This window comes from Equus przewalskii, chromosome 23 (assembly GCF_037783145.1).
Source record: "Equus przewalskii isolate Varuska chromosome 23, EquPr2, whole genome shotgun sequence".
NCBI classification, from domain to species: domain Eukaryota; kingdom Metazoa; phylum Chordata; class Mammalia; order Perissodactyla; family Equidae; genus Equus; species Equus przewalskii.
Genome location: NC_091853.1, coordinates 10956145 through 10979408, shown reverse-complemented (window position 1 = coordinate 10979408; position 23264 = coordinate 10956145). Strand labels below are relative to the sequence as shown.

Here is a 23264-nt window from a genome sequence, read left to right as displayed (position 1 = left end):
AGTGGAGCCTCATATGGTCAAATACGAAGAACTGTAAAACTGATTTAGGGGTGTGTGTGTATATATACAGAGACACAGCTTGTCTTAAAAAACAAGAGGAAAAAAATCTGAACACGCAGCAAAGCCTTTCCTCCACAAGGGCCCCACGTCATGCTGAGGCCTAAAATTACCACTATTCCTTGGCATGACCTTCTCCCACCCTTCGCCTCTGATCATCTCATTCAGATCTGTGTGCAGGCATCCTGCACCCCAGTGTAAAGCACATCCCCTAGAATGGGACCTTTTAGTCTGACTTCAGCTTCTCTTTACCCCTTCTTGGCTCCAACTCCGAGCAAGAAAAAAAGTACCAGAAAAACTTGAATTTCATGCCTCCTGAATTTCCACCTCCTGAATTATATATTGGTCCCTGCATCACGTAGCTTTACAGCAGTAAACCCAGGCAGTGCCCATGAGCGACTGAGAAGCCCATGTCCCAGACACAGCTAACAGGGCTACCATCTGGAATATAAATAATAAAAAGGAGGCAGACAGAAGTCCAAGATATCATAGAAGAAAGAATCCAAAGAATGGCGTGCCAGATGGAATGAATTAGTGATGGAAGTGCTGTTGGTATCAACTACTAAATGTGTAAAATCAGTATACTGCCCACCTACATTTAAGTAAATGCAGCCACTCTGCTGAAGCCACGTGTGTCCCCAAGGCCTCCTCACATGGTCTTCCCACTTCCAATTCCCTCCTGTACAAATTCCTATCAAGGTAGTACTCTATGGTAATGATACATAAAAATATCTCTACGGCTGTTTTAAGAAAACACAAATATATTTACATTTAAATCCATGGTGTGCTAGGTTTACAGGGAAGGAGATGACCAAACCATCTTCTGTGTTGGAGACAGCAAAATATTTAACTGCGTCACACGGAGGACAATATACAATCCTTTAAAATGCTCCAAAGACTAATATGCCTTTTAAACGCTTCCCTGCATAGACTTGTATCAAGCCTCACACTTTCAAGTTACTCTGACACAGATTTACTTTCAATAGTTCATTCAGTTTTTTAAGCTCATTTTCTGTTCTGTTCTTATTGTGGGATGGTGACTGTTAACTCTTCTCCACGTACAACATTTGCTACGTGAAAATATTTCCCACATCAATCTTTATCCTTTTCTTCTTAGGCTTAAAAATTCCAGTTCTTTTGATTTTTCCCCAAAAGTATTACTATCAAGCCTTTGACATTATTTTTGTTACCTTCAACATGTTCTGTATTTTCTAACAGCTATGGAAGCTGGACCTAACGAGAACATAGGATCAGATCAACGGGGAGAATAATGACAAGACAGTGAAACACTCGGGTTTTCTGTTGGTTGCACTTACTCTTATTTGCATGTGGCTTGTTTTAAGAACAAAGGCATGCTGCTGTTTGCCCATGATGAGCTCTAATTTTTTTTAAAAAATTAACTATAAGTTTAAAACAATCCAGTCTTCTCTGGCTTATAAGGATTTCAGTTTTATTGATGTTTTCAGCCTGCCAGATATTTTTACCTCTATCTTTGACCTTTCTCAACTTTATTCTATTTCAGGTGATTTCTTCATTTACTCAAGAACTAGTGGAAGATGGACCCTTTTCTCCCACGATGCAAGCTGGGTGCTGCTTATACAATTATCTGTGAGTTTATTAACTCATCCCTGCCCAGTGTCTGTCAAAGTGCAGTTGTGGACCACCTGCACTAGAAGCACCTGGCAAATGTGTTAAAAAAGCAAATTCTCAGACTTCACACCAGACTTGATGTGTCAAAATTGGGAGGGAGAGGCAGAACCTAAGAATCTGCAAATTTTGTGTGTGTGTGTGAGGAAGATTTGCCCTGAGCTAACATCTGTTGCTAATCTTCCTCTATTTTTTCTACGTGGGACGCCACCACTGCATGGCTTGATGAGCGGTGTGCAAGTCCACGCCCGGGATCCAAATCTGTGAACGCTGGGCCTCTGGAGCAGGGTGCACAAACGCAACACTACAGCACTGGGCCAGCCCTGAATCTGCATTTTTAAATAAGCACCTCAGGTAATTCTTAAGTACATTCATAAAAGAACTACCAGCCAAGTTCATTGCTCATTGCTGGTGTGAAATGAGTCAAGACAAAGTATAGCCAGAACAAGTCATGAGCATTCCACTGGATGGGTCACTCCAGTCCAGCACAATCTGCAGTAATCATCCATCATGAGGTCAACTCCTCAGCTGCCTTCTTGAATTAGCAGTATATCATTTGAACTAGAATGACACATCTCCTAAACTTAAGAAGCGATTTCTCCTTTATCTCTTTGACTAATCATCCTGTCACAGAACATGAAATCCATAAAGAAGAGCATGTTCCTTATAAATTACAGGACTTAGAGAAATTTGTCCTAGAACTCTTTCTAGAAGAAAAACCAAACTTACAGGCATGTAGCCTTTATTATGCAATTTCTTTTTCTTTTAAAATGGTATATACTACATGGCTTTTCCTTCAGTCTGCTAGAGGCGTCTCATTCCTTCGAGAACATCAAAATGATTATATAGAGGCTCAAAAAGTCTTATCAAGCAATCCTTTACCAAATCTTCCTTCAGATCAGCTTGGTCTCTCACCCTCTCAATGTATATGTACATATATATGCATTGCTTGTCACTGTCTTATGAAGATACATAGTAAGAAAAAGCCTGACTTTTGCTTTAAGCAACAGAAGTCACTGAGTTTTACTGATAAATAAAATTCAATTGTTTATCATATGCTCAATTAATGTTTATCGAATATTCCTACAACAGCTACTTGCACATCCTTTATCACATTCTGACTCTCATATCTATCCTATCTTAGTCTGATTTTTCTCTTGCCAGCTAGTGCCAGGATGGAAGTAGTAAAACCAAAAGCAGGACTGATCTTGGACTGATATCAAAAGCAGGATAGTGCCAACAGATTTCCAAAATGCAACCCAGCCAGGGATTAAGAAGTCAAGTTTAACCAAGGCACAAATCTGACCAGGGGCCCTTGAAGAGAAGGACCCATGGTTATACCAGGATCGAAATCTATGTAAAAGGCAAAAACTCCCAGAAACACGAGAAGGTTGGCTGTTATTCCTAAAAAATTAGCATGACCTGCACTCTACCAAAGTGTGGCCTCTCTGAAGGCCCCAGACCACAACCCCATGGGTGGATCTCCACAGCTTTCTGAACCTGGTATCTGACAACAAGTTTAAATGATAAATTTTATCCATCTAATTTTAAAGCTCAGGAAACTTAAATTCAGAGAAGTTAGCTGACTTGCCCAAGGAAACATTAATAAGGATGGAACTGAGGTTCAAGCCCGCCTCCCAACCCCAGACAGCAGACAGCTCTCCTTCGCTCCTCCATGCCGCCCTCACTGGGTCTGCTGCTTGGCCTTCCCATTCCAGGCATGCCAGGGTTTTTATTATCTGCTTCTCCTTCTATTCCTTCTCTACCTTTACTTCCACAGTGCTACTTCTCAGAAGACTGATCCAACCTTTTCCAGTGTAAGACTCTCAAAGTAAAAGTGCTCCCTTGAATTCTCTGTCCCTGTCTCTAGGGGAGTAGAAGTAGACATCACTGAAGAATGAGGCCTGTGTTTTTCAAAGAGACACAAAAGTGAACAAAACACACATTCTACCATGTGAGAGCTTCCAGACTGTTGGAAGGATGGACCCTTCAGATAATCTTATCAGAAAAAAATGTGATAGGTGAGATGATAGGCATTTACAAGGGTATGTATAAGAATTTACAGGAGAAATGGCAGCTAATGCCCAGAGAGACTTACTTGAAATTTTCCCCAAATCTTGAAAGGCTTTCTCACTTTTATTGGAAGCCTCAAGAACATCAATTAGCCATGGCTACTTGCAGTATATAATACTCATAAAGATGTAAACTGGGTATAGGGGAATTGTATCTTGATTCTTTTTTTTTGAGGAAGATTATCCCTGAACTAACATCTGCTGCCAATCCTCCTCTTTTTGCTGAGGAAGACTGGACCTGAGCTAACATCTGCAAAAATCTTTCTCTACTTTATATGTGGGACGCCTGCCACAGCACGGCTTGACAAGCAGTGTGTAGGTCCACACCCGGGATCTGAACTGGAGAACCCCTGGCCAGCAAAGCGGAACGTGTGAACTTAACCACTATGCCACTGGGCTGGCCCCAATTCTTAACATACATATATATTGTTTCAATAGGACCCTGTCCCCACACAGTCATGTATATTGTTCCTTAGGGAGTATCACTACTAACATGTTATGTTATTTGGCAATTTATATAACACCTAACATCAGTTATTTCACTCGATTCTCACAGGAGTTCAGAGAGAAAGCCAGATAGATACTACACATAGCTAACAAGTGTAGAGGCAGAATTTAGACCTAATTCTTCTCATATCAGCCTGCCTCTGTCCCTCTCGGAAGCTCCCCTTTCAAAAAAGAAAGTGTACAACTACAAGAACAAGCAAGGGGTTGAAGAGAGAATCTCAGACGCTGTAATCCACAATGGAGGCTGCTGGGAAGAAGAGGATGAACTTTCAAGAAATACATGCTCATAGAAAAGCAGAGCCACAACGGAGATCAATGGCACTCAATTTTAATCATCTTGCAGGGAGGAAATTAATCATTTCTATTCAAAAGGAGGCTGTAAGTGTGGTCTTTATTCCCAGTTGCATTCCCTAGACAACAAGATGTTCTTAATTTAAGTGGAACCTAGGACTGTGGACTTTGGCAGAATTAATAAATAAGACTTTATGAAAGAGAAAGGAAGGAAAGAAAGAAGGAAAAAAAGACAAAGAAGATAACACTTACATGATCTGACTGTATCATAGTGTTCATAGAGGCAGTCAACACTCACTTCAATTATTACCCCTAAATGAGGAAAACCTCCTCTCTCTTCTTCCCTCTCTCTTTCTCTCTCTGTGTTGGGGAAAAAAAATATACTTTATTGGACAAGCATTTGGCAGAGTAAATATTTGTTTTCTACACAGTTTTCATAGACTATTTGTATGCTTGTCTGTAATTTTAATGGGCACAGGTCTGGGAGTAGGGACAACAATTAGGAGACCAACGCAACAGCCCAGGTGAGAAATGCTGAGGCTCCAACTAGGGGTGCAACAGTAGGAATGAATAGAGCTACTCATACAATGATCTGGTGACTGACTGACCTGGTGACTGACTGGACACAGTAGTTGTCTCCAAGTGATTTGTGAATTACGGCTCTCAGTGGGTATCCACGGGAACGGCCTGTTGCCCCTTTCTTCTCTTGTTCTTTCCCTTTTCCCCTGCTCAGAGTTTGTACCTAATCATGCTGAGGCCACACCAGCAGCTTTGCCTCCTGCTTTCTGCTTTACTCATTCAGTAAGCATTCACAAAGTGGCTAACAGTTCACAACAAATGCCACCACTCTATAAGCAACTATGAGGGACCAGGCATGGCACGACACTTAAATGCTTAATGTACATTATCACGTTAATCCCTCATCACAAGTCCTCCAAAAAGTACTTTGTTGCCCCCACTTCCCAACACAGATTAAGACACTAGGGGTCACACCACTCAGCTCACTCAGGATTTGAATCTACATTTGTTTGACCCCAAAACCTTTGCACCAACCAAGCTGCCATTCCTTTCCCATCTGCAACTTACAAAAGAAATAGAAAATACAAGTGTTCAGGTCAAGAAGGCCAAACCTGAGAAATAACTAGAAAAACAGAATTTAATGTATGAACAAGTTTGAACTGTAGATACGCGGTACACACATGTCCTTGCTGAGACAATGGGAACATAAGTGACAAGGAGAAGATGGTATTATTTACACAAAATTTTTTAGACAAAATCTTAGAGCTGTGTCTTAAAGAATGTGAGAGGCATAGAAGAGTGGAGGAGTGAAAGCTTGACATCTGTGGCAAAGGGGATATGACACAATCAAAGGCGCAGAAGTGACATGAAGCGAGACCAGGGCTCACCAGTGAGGGGACGAATGCATGGCCTTGGGCTGCCTGAGAGATATAAAGAATGAAGTGTTCCACTTTTATAAGGCTGAATGTCTAAAAGGAACATCTTACAATAACATTCAGTATTGGAACGCAAAAAAAGAAAGCCCTTTTTAGATACTGGGGAAGCGAAGTGTCTAATTTGAGCTCAGATTTCTGTGCTAGAGTTTTGAAAACTTCCTCTCACCCACCTAGCCCTCTTTGATTTATCTTGCCTCTGGGTCTGTTTTCCCTCCGTCTGTCTTTGACTCTGTTCAGTTCTCCCTGAGATATTTAGCTGACTTTTTCCAGTAAAGAACTACGTGTCTGCCAATGCCCCTTGAACATGCCAGTCCCAGCTTCTCTTGTCTTTTCTTTCTCATTCTCCCTCTCCCTCTCGGCCTTTCTTGTTACTTGTTTCTTCAGAGCTGTTGATCTGTCTCCCTCCCTGTGCAATTCCCTTTCCTTTCCTATGAATATTGATTCTCATTTTTCTTTGCTTCTTCCTTCCACTCCTCTAAGTGGTTTTTTCTTTTCTAGCCTCTGCTGGAGCAAAATCTTGTCCTTTGAAACCTTGTCCTACCCAGAGAGTATCAGGAAACATTGCAGAAATAAACAGAATGTCAATAATGTTAGTTAGAATTAGTCCTGGACAAAGGTAGCTTCACATTAGGGATCCACAGGCTGGGAGCTTTCTTGCCTGCTCCCAGAGTGGCCAGCACTGGTTCTCAAACTTTAGCAGTCTTCAGAATCCCCTGGAGGCCTTGTTAAAGCACAGATTGCTGGGCCCCACACCCAGAGTCTCTGATTCAGTACATCTGGGATGGGGCCTGAGGATGTGCCTTTCCAACAGGTTCCCAGGAGATGCGGTTTGCTGGTCCAGGGGCCACACTTTGAGAACCACTGGAGCTGGGGTATCAACAGCCGTCAGGTGATTAAGGCATAGCTGTGCGTGGTGGCAGTCGGGCAGGGGACTCAGAAGAAGGAATGGAGTTTTGTTTCTTGTGGAATCAATAAAGGGACAGAGAGAAGCCTAGGAGGCTCTGGATAAGGCATCCAGGGGATGTGCTGGGGGGCAGTGAGGAGGGGAGGACAAACGGGGAAAGCTCTGTGTTGTAACCTTCCGGGAAACACCGAAGCCAGCTCCAAGCCCTGTCATCCACCCTCCCTCTTGTGATCTTGCATAGAGGCAGCAGAAGGGAATTCTCAGGATCCCTTTGATCTCTTCCCAGCTCCCCAGTCTTCTGTCTGTTTATCTCCCTCCTTCCCTGGCCTCCTCTTCCCTCTTTTTACCTTCTGCCCAGTGGATGAGTCACTCCCCTCCTCCCCACCTCACTGCCATCTGTTTTTCTAATGATGGTAGAAGATGAGCTGTTTTGTTGGCCCACATGTAACAAAGCACATTCCATGCTAGCATTTTTCCTGACGCACTCTCCCAATGCTATTTTATTGGTATCATTTCCCCACCCAGTTTTCCCTTTTGTCTCAAACCCCACCCTTTCCCCCTCGTGGGCCTCGTGTAGATCCCAGTTTCCCAGAATTAGATCAAGAGAAACAGAGATACAGAAGAACGGAGGGACTCACATGCATGTGGGTTGGGTGTGTTGAGGGGGGAGGGTGTTGGAAGTCCAGGCTGTTAGCTCTCTCTAGCACACAAGGAGCAGCCAGAATGACCCAAGGATTGCTGCTAAGTGGCTTAATTACTTCCAGTGAGAGATTTGCATGACAAAACCTGTTGTGACTGAGACTGAAAAATTTGTATTTGTCACTGGCTATTTCTAGGGTGAGAGGGCTTAAATAGAGAGAGTGTGTGTGTGTGTGTGTGTGTGTGTGTAGCCCCCTCCCCGTGTCAGAATTCCTGGGTCATCTTCCATTACCAAGGCTCGGCTTCATGGTTGACTATTCCTTGCAATAGCTCTTGTCAACCTAGCTCAGGAATTCACAGCACCCTAAGTCCTCTACTGCTGGGGGAACCTCTGGTGTGAAGAAGTGAACAGGATTCCTTGAGGTGGTAACGCTCTAGTTTGGGTTCATCAACAGTGAACTACAGGTCTACCTCAGAGGTTGAAAAGGCAGTTGGCATAAACAAGGGAAGCCCACTGGGTAGGAAGCCAAAGGGAGAGGTGAGGACCACACTGAACTCGAGAGAAGCGGCCCTTCTGAGGCCATGGCTGCCACTCAGATCCTGCTAGTTGTTGTCATGGTTGCCAGATATTCTTGTTTTTCGAGAGAAAAAATCTTTGCACAAAGAGTTTTTATATTTATTTTTCTTTGGAATACGTGTGTGTGTAATGTTACACAGAGACGTATGAATTTTATGTGAAAATCCCAATTTTCAAACATTGGTAACCAAAACAAAATTGTTTTTAGACATTGCTGGCCAAACAAACCTGTCTGTGGGCCATCGATCTGCAAAACCCTGATTTAACTAAGCACAAGTGAGGCCCAGTTAGAGAATCCCAAAACCATAAATAATTCTGACTTGCTTTTAACTTATTTTTTATTAAGTCATTTAAAATGGAGCCCTGGAGATTTTGCTAAAAAAAAAAGCCAAAATCAGAAAGTCTAATGTTTGTGATTTTGAGATTCTGGAGCTAAATTTAAGAGATTAAACAAAGGGTGTAGGAGTGAGGAAGGGGTGAGATCGTGAACCAGAAGGACTCAAGTCCCCATGAGTTAAGAGAACTCTGGTCTGGGTTTGGGGAAGGAGCAGCAGCTTACCTCACACGCCTGGATGCAGTGGACCAGGAAGGGGTCTGGGTGCCATTGTCGCCGCCCAGTGCACATGATGCTCTGAAGGGGAAGATGGAAAGAACAGAAAACAAAAGACACCTGGTCAATGAGAGAAGGGGCAAATCTTGAGCTTACCCCATCAGCCCAACCCCATTCCCTGAGTAGTGAGACCCCGACTGTGCCCCGTAAAGAGGGCTAAGGCTGCTGTCTGGCCTTTCCTGTGGACCTGCTAATGGCGCCAAGGTAGACTCTCAGTGGAGGGAATTTTTCATCTTCTTCATCCTCCTTCATCCACCCCAAGGTATCAAAATTTCCAGAGTGGAGTAGGTATGATTAAAAACAGCATCCTCAATATTATAATGAGTTTAATTTGGGTCTAGGAATAATACTGGTTCCATTTGTTTTGAAATATTAAATAACAATATGAGAAATTGTGAGATGGCTGTGTTGATCAGGAAGAACCATGGATCTTTAAAGGCTGAGAAATATAAGTTCATAAGAAGAATCTTGAACTAAAAACGGATCTCAGGAATCCTAGTTCACAAAACGTGAGCGCCCAAGCAAGGATTGGAGGCCTGACTGCACCCTCTGCAACTCTTGTTAGCACATTTGCCCCCTCCTTGTGGGAAACAGAAGAGGGTCTTTACGCCCTGGACAAACAGGGTCAATATGAAACCAGCGGGACTCAAAATGGCACCAACATTAAGCTGGCGAGAGTGAAAACACGTTCATGTTAAAACACTGCTGACTGTCTCATTCCCAATGGCCATTTCCAGACGCACATTTAAACAAATAATCATCCACTCTTTGTTAAATATTAATAATTCAATTTCACTGAGCTTTCTCCTTTTAATTTTAGTATTTTAAAATTTAAAAAAGATCCACTTCAGGAAGAGAAGGTCCCATAGGAGGTTCAAAGAGAAAAGGAGATTTTCTCCATGGCCTGCAACCAACCCACCTATATGCAGGCTTTCATGCTCATATTTTAATTCAGTACGATAGGAATCTAGTGCAATTGGAAGAAAAATAATACATGGTGAGATATGAGCTTTACACAAGAAAGCACCTCCAGTAATTGAAAATTATACATTCTAGAATGCTAACACTATGCAATAATCATATGGGAGACATTTGCATATATTAATATACAGATATATGAATATATGCCTCATAGTCTCTTATGAAAATAGGAATCTGCAATATTTTTCTGGAGTTATGCTCCTATGAACCAAAACTCCTCCTTCACAGCTTCCCTTAAGGGGAAATAAATACTATAAATCCTAGCAAATTTTGATATTCAAAACTCTATACTGTAATAATGTAGAAGGTGACTTGGCTTAAGTTATCACTGCACTAAGAAAAAAGGATTATCAAAAATATCGAAGATTATACAAATATATAAGGTAAGTATAATTGGCCTGTTCAGCCTACTGAAAAAATGAGCTGTTTTCCTGCTTAAAGCCACGTAAGCAGAACCATTTGCATATAAACAATGGCTCTGCTACCTAGAAATGATTCTTGCTTCTGTTTTAAAGCAAGTTCCCCCAGAACTCTACTTAGCAATGGTCACGACTTTTATTATTTAAATATCAATGTTTTACACTTTGTTGCTGTCACCAGATAATAGTAATGACAAAATGTAATAACTTGTCCCCGGTGAAATGCAAATATGTGGCAACTTAACTCCTTATGGCACTATATCCATCCCCGTCCCCACCCACTCTGATCAGTCATTCAGTTAAAACCAAACATATCCCTATCTCACCCACTATGAGCCAGATTCCCCAGTGAGCAAGAGGGATTTGAAGATCCACAAATCTAGTCACTGCCCTCAAAGAGCTCAAAGTCTGTTGGCGGAGGTAGTCTCGAAAAGGTCAATTCCTCCACATAAAGGGATACTTGGCCTTGACACCCTCACGTGATGACCTCAGCCGGAACTCACCAGAATACTCTGAACTGAATGTATCTGCTTCTTTCATGACCCCCAAACCTTCAACCCCACCCACCGTTTTTATAAATGGAAGAGTGTTGGTCTTCTAATACTTTAGAAATTCTTAAAATATACTGCAAAGCAAAAAAAAAAAAAAAACAAACAAAGGAAAAGAGCCTGTCTTTACTTTCAATTCTTTTCCTCCAATGCTCTTTTCTCCTATATTTCTAACTTATTCTTTACATCTTTGTATTTTTATATAATTTTATTTTATTGTGATGATATGTTTACAGTATAAAATATGAAAGCCATAAAACGATACACAATCTCACTCCTACTCTTGTTCCCCAACTACCCAATTTTCTCCATCCTATTTTTATTTATTTTTGGATCATTACAGATATTCTATGCACATACATACATAGATGTATAAAATCATCTATTTCATCACATAAATATAGAATACCATCATTTTATTTTGCACTTTGGTTTGCTGTTGTGTTTGTTTGATTGTCTTACTTTATTTCAGTTCACAATGTTTGTTGGGGTTCTGTTCATTTTATGGTATCTGGGGTGCTGCATTCTCTTGATTGCATAGTATTTCATTGCATGGATATACCTCAAGGATTTTTTTAATGTTCTATAATTCAGTCTTAAAACTGACTCAGACTGGAAACTCTCCTTAATCTCTATAAAAATTGCAAAAGTTTCTGGTACCTGTGTTATATGTTTTCCTAGATTGCAAAATCCTTGAGAATAGGAACTGTCTCCCACTCATATATCTCATCTCAGTGACTTAGAGAGAGAGAGAGAGATGATGATGTTTTATAAGTATTTGTCAACCACTAAATATGATTTTGAATCTCTAGGATTCTCCTTTATCTTCTGGCCTGTGAAAGTCATTCATCTCATAAGAAAAGATACACATATGCCATTAATTGAAGAACTGCTTATTGATCAAAATTGGAGAAAAATTTCTAATGTTTTCCAGGCCCTGACTTTACTTATTTTTATTTTTTTTTCCTGAGGAAGATATGCCCTGAGCTAACATCCATGCCAGTCTTCCTCTGTTTGGTGTGTGGGTCGCCACCACAGCATGGCTTGATGAGTGGTGTAAGACTGTGCCCAGGATCCAAACCTCTGAACCCTGGCCACCGAAGCAGACCATGCCAAACTTAACCACTATGCCACCGGGCCAGCCCCCAGGTCCTAACTTTTACAGGCAAATTTGTGGTGCCTATAGTTGTGGTGCCTATATATATTGGTAATAACTATTCTGAATTTTTAAATTACTATTTCTAGACATTTGTATATGATTACAACTACTGCTATTATTCTATTAGCAAGCAACTTCTCAGATGAATTGATTGTGAACAACTAAGTGCCAAGGATTCATTTTAAACTTTCCAAAAGGAAAATGTTCATGACAAAACCAATTTAAAGATTTCCTCTTGGTTGCGCCATTTAAATATTTTTGAAAAGCTAGCAAAAAAAAAAAAAAGGAAGAAAAGAAGAAAGAACAGAGGGAGGGTCAAAGGGAGGAAAAAAAAGAAAGAGAGAGAGAGAAGGGAGGGAGGGAGGAAGAAAGACCAGTGAAGGGTTATTAGGATGTATCTGTTGCTAGTTAAACATCTGGTTAAAGGTCACAAGGCTGATAGTTAGCCAACATTAAGCTCTAATGCAAAATTGCTCAATTGTTTTTTATCAGGAATAGTTACTTGACAGAACGGTCTGCTAATCACATCAGACCACAAAGTTCTGCTTCTGCCCAGGTTTGCAATAATTTTCTTATTGCTATATATGTACGCAACCCTAAATAAAATACAGCATTGTTTACATACTTATTTGTACTACAGCCCGTCACCCTGCACTTTGCTTTCCCGTTCCTCTTCCCTGCCCTCCATGACCCTCTTGTCTTCTCTTCTCTAGTGATGAGGGACCTGACGCCATGAGACATATTCAAACTGAGAGAGAACAAGTCCAGGCTTAAAACTGATGAAAAAGAAGACCTTTTCATGACTCATGTCTGAGGGATTTGTTCTCCCACTGATGTGTGACAAGTGTCACTGGAGCTGTTACCCACAGTGTGCCCATCAAGAGGACAATTTGGGGGGCAAGGGCAGGGATTAGGAGATGGGGAGACAGCCGGGAGGGTGAGAGTGGGAAATTATGGCTCCTCCAGGGCGCTGTCTTCTCTTTTCCTTCTCGCTTCTCTCTTTCTCTTAAGACATTTTGTTTTTATTTAAGAAATTATTAATCCCTTGGGGACCAATCTGGGAAAACAAAGTCAGAAATTATACGATTCGTTTTGACTGAGCAATTCTGTGGAAGAACTAGGGAGCTGAGAGAGGGATTCCACACAGCGCTGAGAATCTTTGCAAACATAACGTGCACAGCCACAGAAAAACCTCATTGATTTGGACCTCACTAAATCATAATTATGATAGACTTAAAAAAGAGAGAAAAAGCATTGTTCAGTCTGCGAAAAACGAATTTATGAAGCAGACTAATGGAGGAAATGAGATGTTATGATGAATGCTTTCGTACTTCAGAAGGAAACACATTCAAATAAAATTTAGACAAAACTCATTTACATGCAAACAATCGCCACATTGTGTGTAAAAAATCCTCTCTCCATGAAATCAGGTTCCTGAGGGACCACTGCTTTACAAGTAGGTCAAAACATTAATTTTCCTATTTTAAATAGAAAAGTCACGAGATATAATAAATACTCTTTCAGCACAGTGGTTAAGGACAATCATAAAAGTTCAACCTTACGTAGGCTTTCTGGAAAAACCAAAAGGCTTGCCCTAAGAAATGGCTCTGTGGACGTGGGAGCCATTCTCTTCTTGGGGCTCTTGGGTTTCACGCAGCAACCATGTGCTGAGCAATGGGTGAAATGAGTCATGCATTGAGGAGATACTGAGAGTGAAAGGTAAGACATTTCCATCCTCCAGAATCTTACAGTTTAGTGGGGAATTGACATTAGAATGACAGAAAAGAAGAAAAAGGGAGGAAAAATGAAGAGGAAAAACAAGGATGAGGAAAGCACAAAGCACTCCCAGCAAAAGTCTGAGGGGAACTCCTCCCAGACCCTCAGCTCAGGCCCCCTAGACTCTCAGGTGTCCAGGTACCGCCCCAGGGATGCAGGAGGGCGGTCAGGCTGAAGGCCCTTGTTTCTGGGTCTCCAAGGCACATGAGCAACGGCACTGAGTTGGCGTTTGCTATCTCCTGCCTGCCTCAGTTGCCAGATCCCACTGCTCAGTCACCTTGACTGACATGCATTTATTTAACTGCCAAGAAGCACTTGTGTCTGCGTCCTTCCTTTCCATTGGGATATTTCTCTGCTGATGCCATCACCATAGAAAGCTCTAGATCCCTGTGTGTAACAGGTGAAGGAGGAAGGCAGCATTACAACAACAGAGGCTCAGAGGGTCCAGCTGGGTATTTCAAACCCCTTCCTATTGTCTCCCACAGCCAGCTTGCCCTTAAAACACTTAAAAAGAACAGTATATTTCCATCCTTACTCTCTTCTCATTCTCACAACAAAAGCTGTTAGAAATTGTTTCTTTAGTCAGAGGTGTTCCAATGGGAAATACTGAATGGCCATTAATTCTCTTTCCAGCCCAGTTTGTAAAAGTGGTAGAAAAAAGACAAACAAACGATCTACACATTTGTGTCTACACACATATACAAACAAGCAAAGTGCAGAACAGTATTTTCTTTGGCCTAGAAATAGTGGATGATGTCTTTTCAGAGATGAAGGGAATTTCTGAAGGTAAGATTCGTACTAAGTGAATTGAAATTTCATTTTTATTTAATTCAGACCTATGTGCTAGAAACTGTGCAAAACATTTTACAAGTGTTATTTTGAATTTTTATAAGAAGCCTGCAAGACAGATAACATTGCCTTCACCTTTGCTGATGAGTAGAGAGGCTCCAAGCGGGAGGTCACACAGTATTTGAACCCAGGAGGACCTCCCTTTTCCTTTTATGCCAGTTGCTACTTTGAGCAGTTTTTTTGTCAAAACCCCAAGCTACCTAAGTGCTCTGAAATTCTTCCTTTAATGGAAAGTCTATTCTTCCAGGAGTCAGGTATCATTTGCAGGAATAAAAGCCAGTAGAACCCCCAGAGAAAGGCAAATACACTGTAGGCATCTAAAAAGTATACTCGATGGTTCTTTAAAAACAAACTCTTTCACAATAAGGAAAAGCAGTATTATAAGGAAATATTTCTCCAGATTATTTTTGCTAGACTTCAAGGGGAGGGAAGGAGAGGGCGGGAATGAGGGGTTCTTGTGGTTGAGACGAGTGACTTCTTTTCTATTTGATAGGCAAACTAACCCAAACATACACCAGGAAAGAAAAAAAAAAGAAAACTACAGCAAACAGGGTGATTCAGGGTGAATCACACTGAAAGTGGAATCAGAAAAGTTGGTTGCACATTTTTCTCCATTTCCCATTAGCTGTGCAACCTTGGGCAGAGCACCCAATGATATCTAATTCATGTGCAAAACAAGGATAATAAAATCTTCCTTTCCTAGTTTTCCAGGTTTTGATAAGATTCAAATGAAATTTTAAATATATATATTTATATAAGATACATATAACTTTGAAGACAATAAAGTGTTATCCAAGTATAAGATATCATTTTTATTACAAAGAATGAAGTCATTGGAAGCAAACTAGAGAAAATGATGCAATTTAACTCATTTGCTCTGCAGTCTTTCCAGCTACACAGGTATTGTGAAGTATGGTAGATAGCAGAGATTTGCAGGAAATAGGCAATCGCCATTTACTAAACAAATGAGCCAGACTCCAAATAAGTGTGCTTGTATTTAAAATATTTATGGTGCCAGTATTTTATTTTTGTAATAGCAGCGTTTCTCAAAGCATTACATACAATGGGATTACCTGCGATGCTTGTTGGAGATGCATATTCCAAGGCATCGCCAACCTCTTTGAAGGATGGAACCTAGTCTGGTTGTTTTACAAACTGCCCAAGTGATTCTTAAGGACGATAAAATTAAGATCGAGGAAGATATGGAACAACCTTCAAGATAAATCAATGTGAGTTCTAAGAATTTTACTCAATGGGGAGTTTCATTTAATATAGCCGCTTTGGTTTATAAGGCATTTTTTCTTATTCCAGGACAAGATTAGATTTTGCACCCCTCACGAGATGCTGCGCACCACAAAATGGTGGACATCATGAAAGCATCTACTGTTGGTGCCTAAACTCATTTCTGATGGCCGAGAACACAAGAGCAATAACCTCATCATCATTTCCATTGCTTCCATTGACTTCTTTTTCTTGTTTTTCTGTTACAATTAAGTTTCAATTTCCTAAAAATGAAGCATTCCATGTAAGCTTTATTTGTAAGCAATACTCCTTAATTTCATAATATCTATGAAAGAGCTGACAGAGCACAGGAAACTGCTTGTTTTGCCACTCTATGATAATTAATGTTAACTATTATATTACTCCTTGGTTTTCCTTGGCATAAAGAATATTGATTCAGGGGTTCAGGAACAAATAAAAATGTTGTTAATTATGTTTTTCAACTTTTGAAATTCTGACCTTCAGGGTTTTTTTTCAGGAACAAATTATTCTTAAAAGGTAAGGATGAGACTCATTTTGTGAGTTACCTCAATTCTTCCCCTACATTGTTGGAAGCAGCTAATTTAATTACTTAATTTTGTTTTCACATAGAAACACGGCACAAGTCTCAGGAGGGCCCTAAAGCAACAGTACCCATAACAATATTGAAAACTGTGACCAGCACCACATAGCTTAGCTGTACCCTCAGATCATAAAACAAACAGACAGCCCAGGGAAGAGGTTGTAGATGACTGGATCTTGCTCATGACTGACTTTGAACACCAGAGCCCAGAGGAAGGATTTCAGAGTTTCGAAGGGGTGGGAGATAAAGAGAGGAAAGGCAATTCTTTCCTTACTCAGTTTCCTTAGTCATTCTCTCCCTGTTTTCAGTTTTATTTTCAACTTTTCTAATTCATCCATCCCTTTTCATCCTTCTTTCATCTCTATGCATTTCTTCGGCTTATCATGTTTTCCTGTCCTATTTTTCATTAGCAGTAATTTTCTCTCTCAATTTCCTTCCCATATTATCGTTCTTTGTGTCTCTGAGTCTTTCTTCCATCTTATCTTTTAAACTTTCCTTTGGATGTGAGTCACCTTTTGTCTCCAGCTTTCCTCTTTTTTCTTCTTGATTCTCAGCCCTGCTCTCTAAGAATGATCCATGTGGGTGTTTGCTTTAAGGATGCCTCAAAGCCTCTGACATTACTCCAGGGAATATGCTGCCCGTTGAGAACCGCTCAGCAGTCTTACATCCTTGGCACACAGACATGCCCCTTTCCTCACCTGGACTTTGACAGGTTCCATCCAGTGCTCCAGTGTGTCAGCAGTGATGTTCTCAGGCAGAATTACGGGATCACTGGGGGGGATTACACACAATGGGGAACACACTGCACCTGAAGGAACAGAGATTTACAGCAGAGATTTGAACTTCCCACATCTCAGTCTTTTGCATCCTACAATCAATAGCTCTGATTTTTCTAGAGCAATTTCTTCCTACCTTCTGGGTCACCACATTATTAAGGTTACAGGCAGGGCTGATATTCATCTACCATATAGCTAGAGGGGTACTTCTACACTAATTGGTAAAGAGCCACTGCCCCAAGTTAACACCCCTTGCCTCTAGGTCCCCCTCCTTTTCCTGGCCAGCAGAGCCTCTCCTCTGGAATCCCTGAATCTCTGCATGAGCCAGCAATTAAAAGATTAACTCCTGGTCTGGCAGACCTCTAAGAACCAGGCCAGGACTCTGGCCAGCAAGTCTATCCTGATTGGTTGATACCTTTTAAGTACACTTACTATCATTCCTCCTTATATAATTTCCTGAAAGCTTATAATTGCAGCATCTACTAAGAACTTTACTAGCTGGGGAAAAAATGGCCCAGAAATTACGAAGGCAGATTTGTAATGTCTGTTGCTACACTGAAGATAATTACACTGGCAGCCAAGAAACCTATGTGATTAAAAGAGGAAGCAGCAGGAAATCAAAAGCAGAGATTTTTGTCATGCGTTGGCCTCTTGAAGGAAAATCTTGCTGCATCCCTTGTATGCGGGGTCCAAGTGTCTCCTAAAATTCTATTCAAAAAAGGCACCCTCTCAGGGTTCTCTGCTTCCTCACCTAGAGATTTGATGCTCTCCAAGTTTCTTTTCAGCACTCACTATCTCTATTTCTATGTTTTTCACTATTTTATAACAACTCAAGGAGCTACACGACTCTATACACGTGAGTGCATGATACTTTAATGTAGAAATTAGATGCCTAGGAGATGAGAATTTGCTCATGAAACACCACTCAAGAGGCATAGCCTAACACCCTGATACTGCATGCCTGACCATGCATATCATGACGCAAAGGGCAACTGAAGATGGTAAAGAATCAATTCAGAAACTAGGAAGCTTTCCAATTAACTTGATTATACCCATTGACATTACACAAGTTAGAATGACTTACAAAGTTACTCCTTGCTTGTGCAGTCTAAAATTTAGGAGTAATCTCACAAGGATTTCCACAAACAGCATCTCTTTTGTATGATGCTTAGGTCCCACCACGGCAAAGTTGAGTCAACATCACCATAAATCAGCTCTGGCCACAGAGACCTTTAATTGCAATTACTTGAATAAGAACTTGCCCACAGGGTTGGGAGCCTGGGCCCCTGGAGAAAGAGTGACTGAAGAGCAATGCAAGCAAGTGCAATCTCAAATCATCTCTTTCAGGAACTCTCCATGCCAGTAACAATCACAGAGAGAATGGAGGAGGCGCCCAGCACACACGTGGTGTGTGGCTACACATTCCCATCCTTCTTCTTGGAACCACGACTCCTGCCACAAATCAACCCATTCTCAGTCCCAGTGAAGTGGGTAACATGACCAGACCCCAAACAAATGGCTCAGCAGCTGCATCAACATTATACACAAGTGGAAGATTCAAAAGAATGAATTTGCCATAAATTTCATTTTTACTGTAGCAGCTCAGAGTCAAAACTTGCATTTCCATCCACTCCTCAGGGAGAAAAGTGGCTATGATTCAAGATCCAGGCAGGCCTAATAAAAAGATTACTTGGGAGCAAAATTCAGCATCTCTTCTGAACTTACCAATCCCGTATCCCTGTTCACACTTGTACTCCACCAAATTCAGCTCTGAGGGGGGTGGTGGACACTCCCCTTGCTGCAGGTTCTCACACAACTTGAACTCCTCAGTCCATAGTCCCTCCTTAGTGCAAAGGATGGGAAGCTGGAATATCAAAGACAAAGAACATTTCATTATTGTTTGCTAACTTCATTTAGAGTGGAGAAAAAAGTGGTCTGATTAAATGGTAGTGTTCTCCAACTTCTCCAACTTGGACTAAAAGACACTATTGAAATAATAAGCCACATTGCTACTGACCAAAAAAACGTCAAGACAATTCTCTGCTGTTTCTATGTGAAGGAATGATGAACAATTTTGTCATTAATGAAACTTATTAACAATGTGTTTTCCTTTGGATATAAGGATTTGATGAGCTATCAACTGTAGCTCATGTATTCTGAAATATTTTTGGAATTGTTTTCCCCAGATAGTGCTGTTTTGTATTGATCCATCCATTCTATCACACAATGCTGCTTGTGGAAAATGTCAGATTTTTTCAAGTTGAGTTTGATCCAGTGAAATCAATTCATAGTTTTTCTGAAGGTGTTTTTTGCCTTTCTGCTCACATGGACACATCATAGTTGTGTTTGAGCTCACCAAAGATCTATTACTCTCTTTCTCCACATGTGTGCTGGTTTGTGCAACTCTTGGCTTCACATCCCTAATAACCACAAAGGATACTATATGCAGAATGCAGAGAATAGCACTAACTCACAAAACCAAAGAAAGCAAGATTTTAGAATCATAGATAACTCTCCCTTCGTCTGGCCACTCCTTGAGTCCTTACACAATCAGTGCAAACAGATGTGTTTGATTTCTCGAGGGTCTCATTTCATGGCATATCCTTTTCCCATCTGTCCTGCCGTCCTTTCTCTGGAATGCTGGACAGTGAGATAAAGACATGGGCCAGGAGAGCAGTCAAGGTCACTGATCTTTGCCTAGGAAGTCTGCTTAATTTCCTGTCTCATATATGTGTGGTACTTGAAAAGATTCTGAAATAAAATTGATTTTAGTCACACAACCATGATAAGACTATTCATTTGAGACCTCTTGTGCCAAAATCCTAGGGAAAATGATCATCAAACAGAGCTTTCAGCCGTGCCTTTGCTGAGGAATTTGTGTTTCTGTTCAGGACTCTGCTCTATTGAAAAATATACTATCAGCATTCCTAGCCAAGTTAGGTCAGTGGCCATACACGGTTCGAGGAAATCACATTGCCAAATCAGAATCCCAGCATTTTCTCGAATTTACTCAGGTACCCAACCCAACAGGCTTTTCTTCTTATCCAAGAGGAAGTTCTGAACTCAGGAGAGAATATTCCAAAAATGTGGTGTCTTCTGAATTCCCTATCAAATAATATCAACACCCTGGTCAGAAGCCCAACTTAGGAAGACCCTGCCTGTTGGGATACATTCAGATCACTTCTACTCAACATTCTTGGATTGGTCATCAAGATTAGAGCACAGCCTGACCCAAAACAAAGTTCAAGTTGTCCTTACCCTTTCACTTTCCTGGTTACATTTGAGCACACACTGGCTGTCGAGCTCAAAGCCATTGGTACATTCATACATGCCTTCAAAGACAGGAGAAGGGGGCTCACACACCACTGGGACGCAGCTGCCTTGCTCCCAGATTCCACCCTCCAGGCACTGTATCTTCAGGAACTTGCTGATAAGACATAAAACAAAATAGCCCATCAGACTCCCTCAAGGAGGTCGTGGGAGAAGACTGGGTCCTCAGTAACATGCGGTAAGGATTAGCAAACAGCAGGGGCAGTTGGTTCTTGCTAGCCAAATGTCCTACCTTTCCAGTCTAATTTCTAAGTCATGAAAGTAAAGGTAGTAATGTACACTTACTAGCAGTGATAGTGTAGCTGTTGTATACTAATATTTGAAGCGTTACTCTCAAGAGAGCTTGACAGATAACAGGGCAGGGTCTAGATTGTTTACAGCTGGGTTTTCTTTAAGCCTTTCATCTTGGAGCAGTCTCACACCCACGTGCACTGGGAGATGCCAGGAAGGATGGACTATAGAAAAGGTCATCTCACACTCAGGGGACTACCCAGAAGTGATGTGAGGATCATCAGTGTTAATATGGTGATATAATTGATGAAGCTGCCAATGTTTCTTGGTTCTCCAGAGAGGGGAGAAGACGCGGCTGTACGGATCTTCTTTTAAAACAGAGGCTCTTACCCTGAACTTCAGAAGGGCAAGAGCCTTGCTGGGGATTACCATGGCCATTTTGTTTGTTTACAAGTCCAGCTTTTCCTGGAAAGTGTTCAAAGCTTTCATCAGATTCTCAAAGTAGGCATGACTGTCCTGGAAGAATCACCCTTCCTTCTCATGCACAGACATGGCCTCCAACCAGGGAAGCTGCCTTTGAGGTAGATGGTAGTCAATAGAATTAGGTCTTGCTACTGTGAATTCCATTCCGTTCCCCTTCGGACTCACTGCCAATTTGAAAGTGCTTTCCATTTTGCTGTCTTTATCCATCCACTTCTGATTCAGAACATTCCTGGTTACAGATAAGCTTGTGATTCTAAAATAGAAATAATCCTTTGGCCATTGACTCAACCACATGGTGGCCTTAAATTGCTATTTTCCAGTCTCACGATGCTCTTTTAAAATTTAGATATGCCCACCATCCACACACTTTTAATCGACCGTTGTGCTATTGTACAATGCCTCCTGTGTGCTTCCCTGGTATTCTAATCTTACACTAGTATAACATTTCTCTCATTGTTTTATAAATGTGCACGTGTCTGTCTTTCCTACTATGTTGGAAGCTTCCTGAAGGCACAGGTTGTGTCTTATTCTTGTTTTTAATTCCCAGAAACTAAGATAATATCTGACTTATATTAGGCATTAATTCAATATTTGCCAAATTGAATCATTTAACCAAAATTCACAGTGTGTTAGGCACACTGTAGAGCACATTACATATTTTAACAAACTGAGTCATCAGAATACTCCTAAGGAAATAGCATTATTAGTCCCATTTTATAGACAAAGAAACATACTCTGAGATGTTTAGTAATTTGCCCAAGATCCTACAGCACAGAATGCATTTGATTTCAAATAATTTTAATAAACTTTAAGAGTTTAACGCATTTAACAATATCTACTTAGAAATAAGTGAAGTGCTTCATTTATTATTAAATAGTTATTTCAATTTATGCCTTTATTCCCAGGAATATATTAGCATAGAAATCTCATTTTATAACTGGAATTCTTTAGCATCTTAGTTTATGTGGACATATACCTACTATCTGTTAATAATAAATACTATTTTTCAGCTATATTTCAGGTGTTTGGCAGGACACCTACATACACTATTTCATTGAATGCCCCAAACAGCAGTTAAAGGTAAACATTATTGTCTACATTTTAGAGAAGGAAATTGAGCCTGAGAGATTCAAAGCTTGCTCCAAGACCCACAGTAAAACCTGCCGACAGGAGGTGAACCTGGCTCTGCCTGCCGCCGAAGCCCGTGGTCCTTCCATGGTGTCAGGTTTAACTGCTCCTTCATGGCTACCGTTCAATTTGAATAGTAATAGTGTGTCTCTCCTATTGAATATTCCAGATGCCCTTTATCTTAATGCCACATTTATAAGTGTGGCAAAAAAAAAAAGACATTTTAAATTTTCATATTGAGTAATAAACTACATATAGACAATTACACAAATCTTAGTACTCAGCTCAAGGAATTTTTACCAGTGAATACACCTGGGGAATCATCACTCAGATTAAGATACAGAACATTTCCAGCCCTCCAGAAACCCCCGCTGTGTTTCTTCCCAGTGAACCCGCCGCGTACTCCTGCGACCCACACGGTTCTGACTTTCTTCAGCACAGATTAGTTTTGCTGGTTCTGGAACTTTATAGAAATGAAATCACCCACTATGTACTCCTTAGTATATGGTTTCTTTCCCTAAAGAAAGATGCGATTTAAAAATGTCTTTCCAAAGTTATTTTCAATGGAGGGTCTGTAGTTCTTTTTACTATGATGCAGCTCCTTTTTGTTGCTCTTCTAGACTGCATATTTTACTCTTCTTTGACACGACGGAGTTTATATCCTCCCGGGGACTCTCTTCTTTCTGCCACCTCCCACAGACGAAATCCTTCTCCTACCTCTGCTGACCTGACATCCCCCAGCTGGAGAGAGCAGGCAATACCACTGACGCCAGGGGAGAGGCAAGGCTGTAAAACCTTGCATGTCAGCATGGTTATAAAGGAAAACCCTTGCTTGGCCAGGACGATGATATTTTGACTTCATGTGGTATTTTTCTCTGAATTGGTTGGAACGCTTCAACCATGGAAACAGGCCTCCCTTTCCTTGCCCGGAGTGAAGAGCCATTCAAGAATGCCGATTTCATATATTTCCTTGCCAGTTTAAT

At 41.0% G+C, this 23264-nt stretch overlaps 1 protein-coding gene across 1 annotated transcript in view; it reads right to left on the bottom strand.

Annotated features, from left to right (window-relative positions):
• Positions 1-23264, bottom strand: part of PAPPA2 (pappalysin 2) — a 255583-nt gene that overhangs the window by 27910 nt on the left and 204409 nt on the right. Inside the window, exons 17-20 of the mRNA XM_008522125.2 lie at positions 20368-20536; positions 18835-18973; positions 17032-17141; positions 8708-8779 (exon numbers count right to left, since the gene is read on the bottom strand). Coding sequence (XP_008520347.2) covers positions 8708-8779; positions 17032-17141; positions 18835-18973; positions 20368-20536 — 490 coding nt within the window. The remainder of the gene's footprint in view (positions 1-8707; positions 8780-17031; positions 17142-18834; positions 18974-20367; positions 20537-23264) is intronic.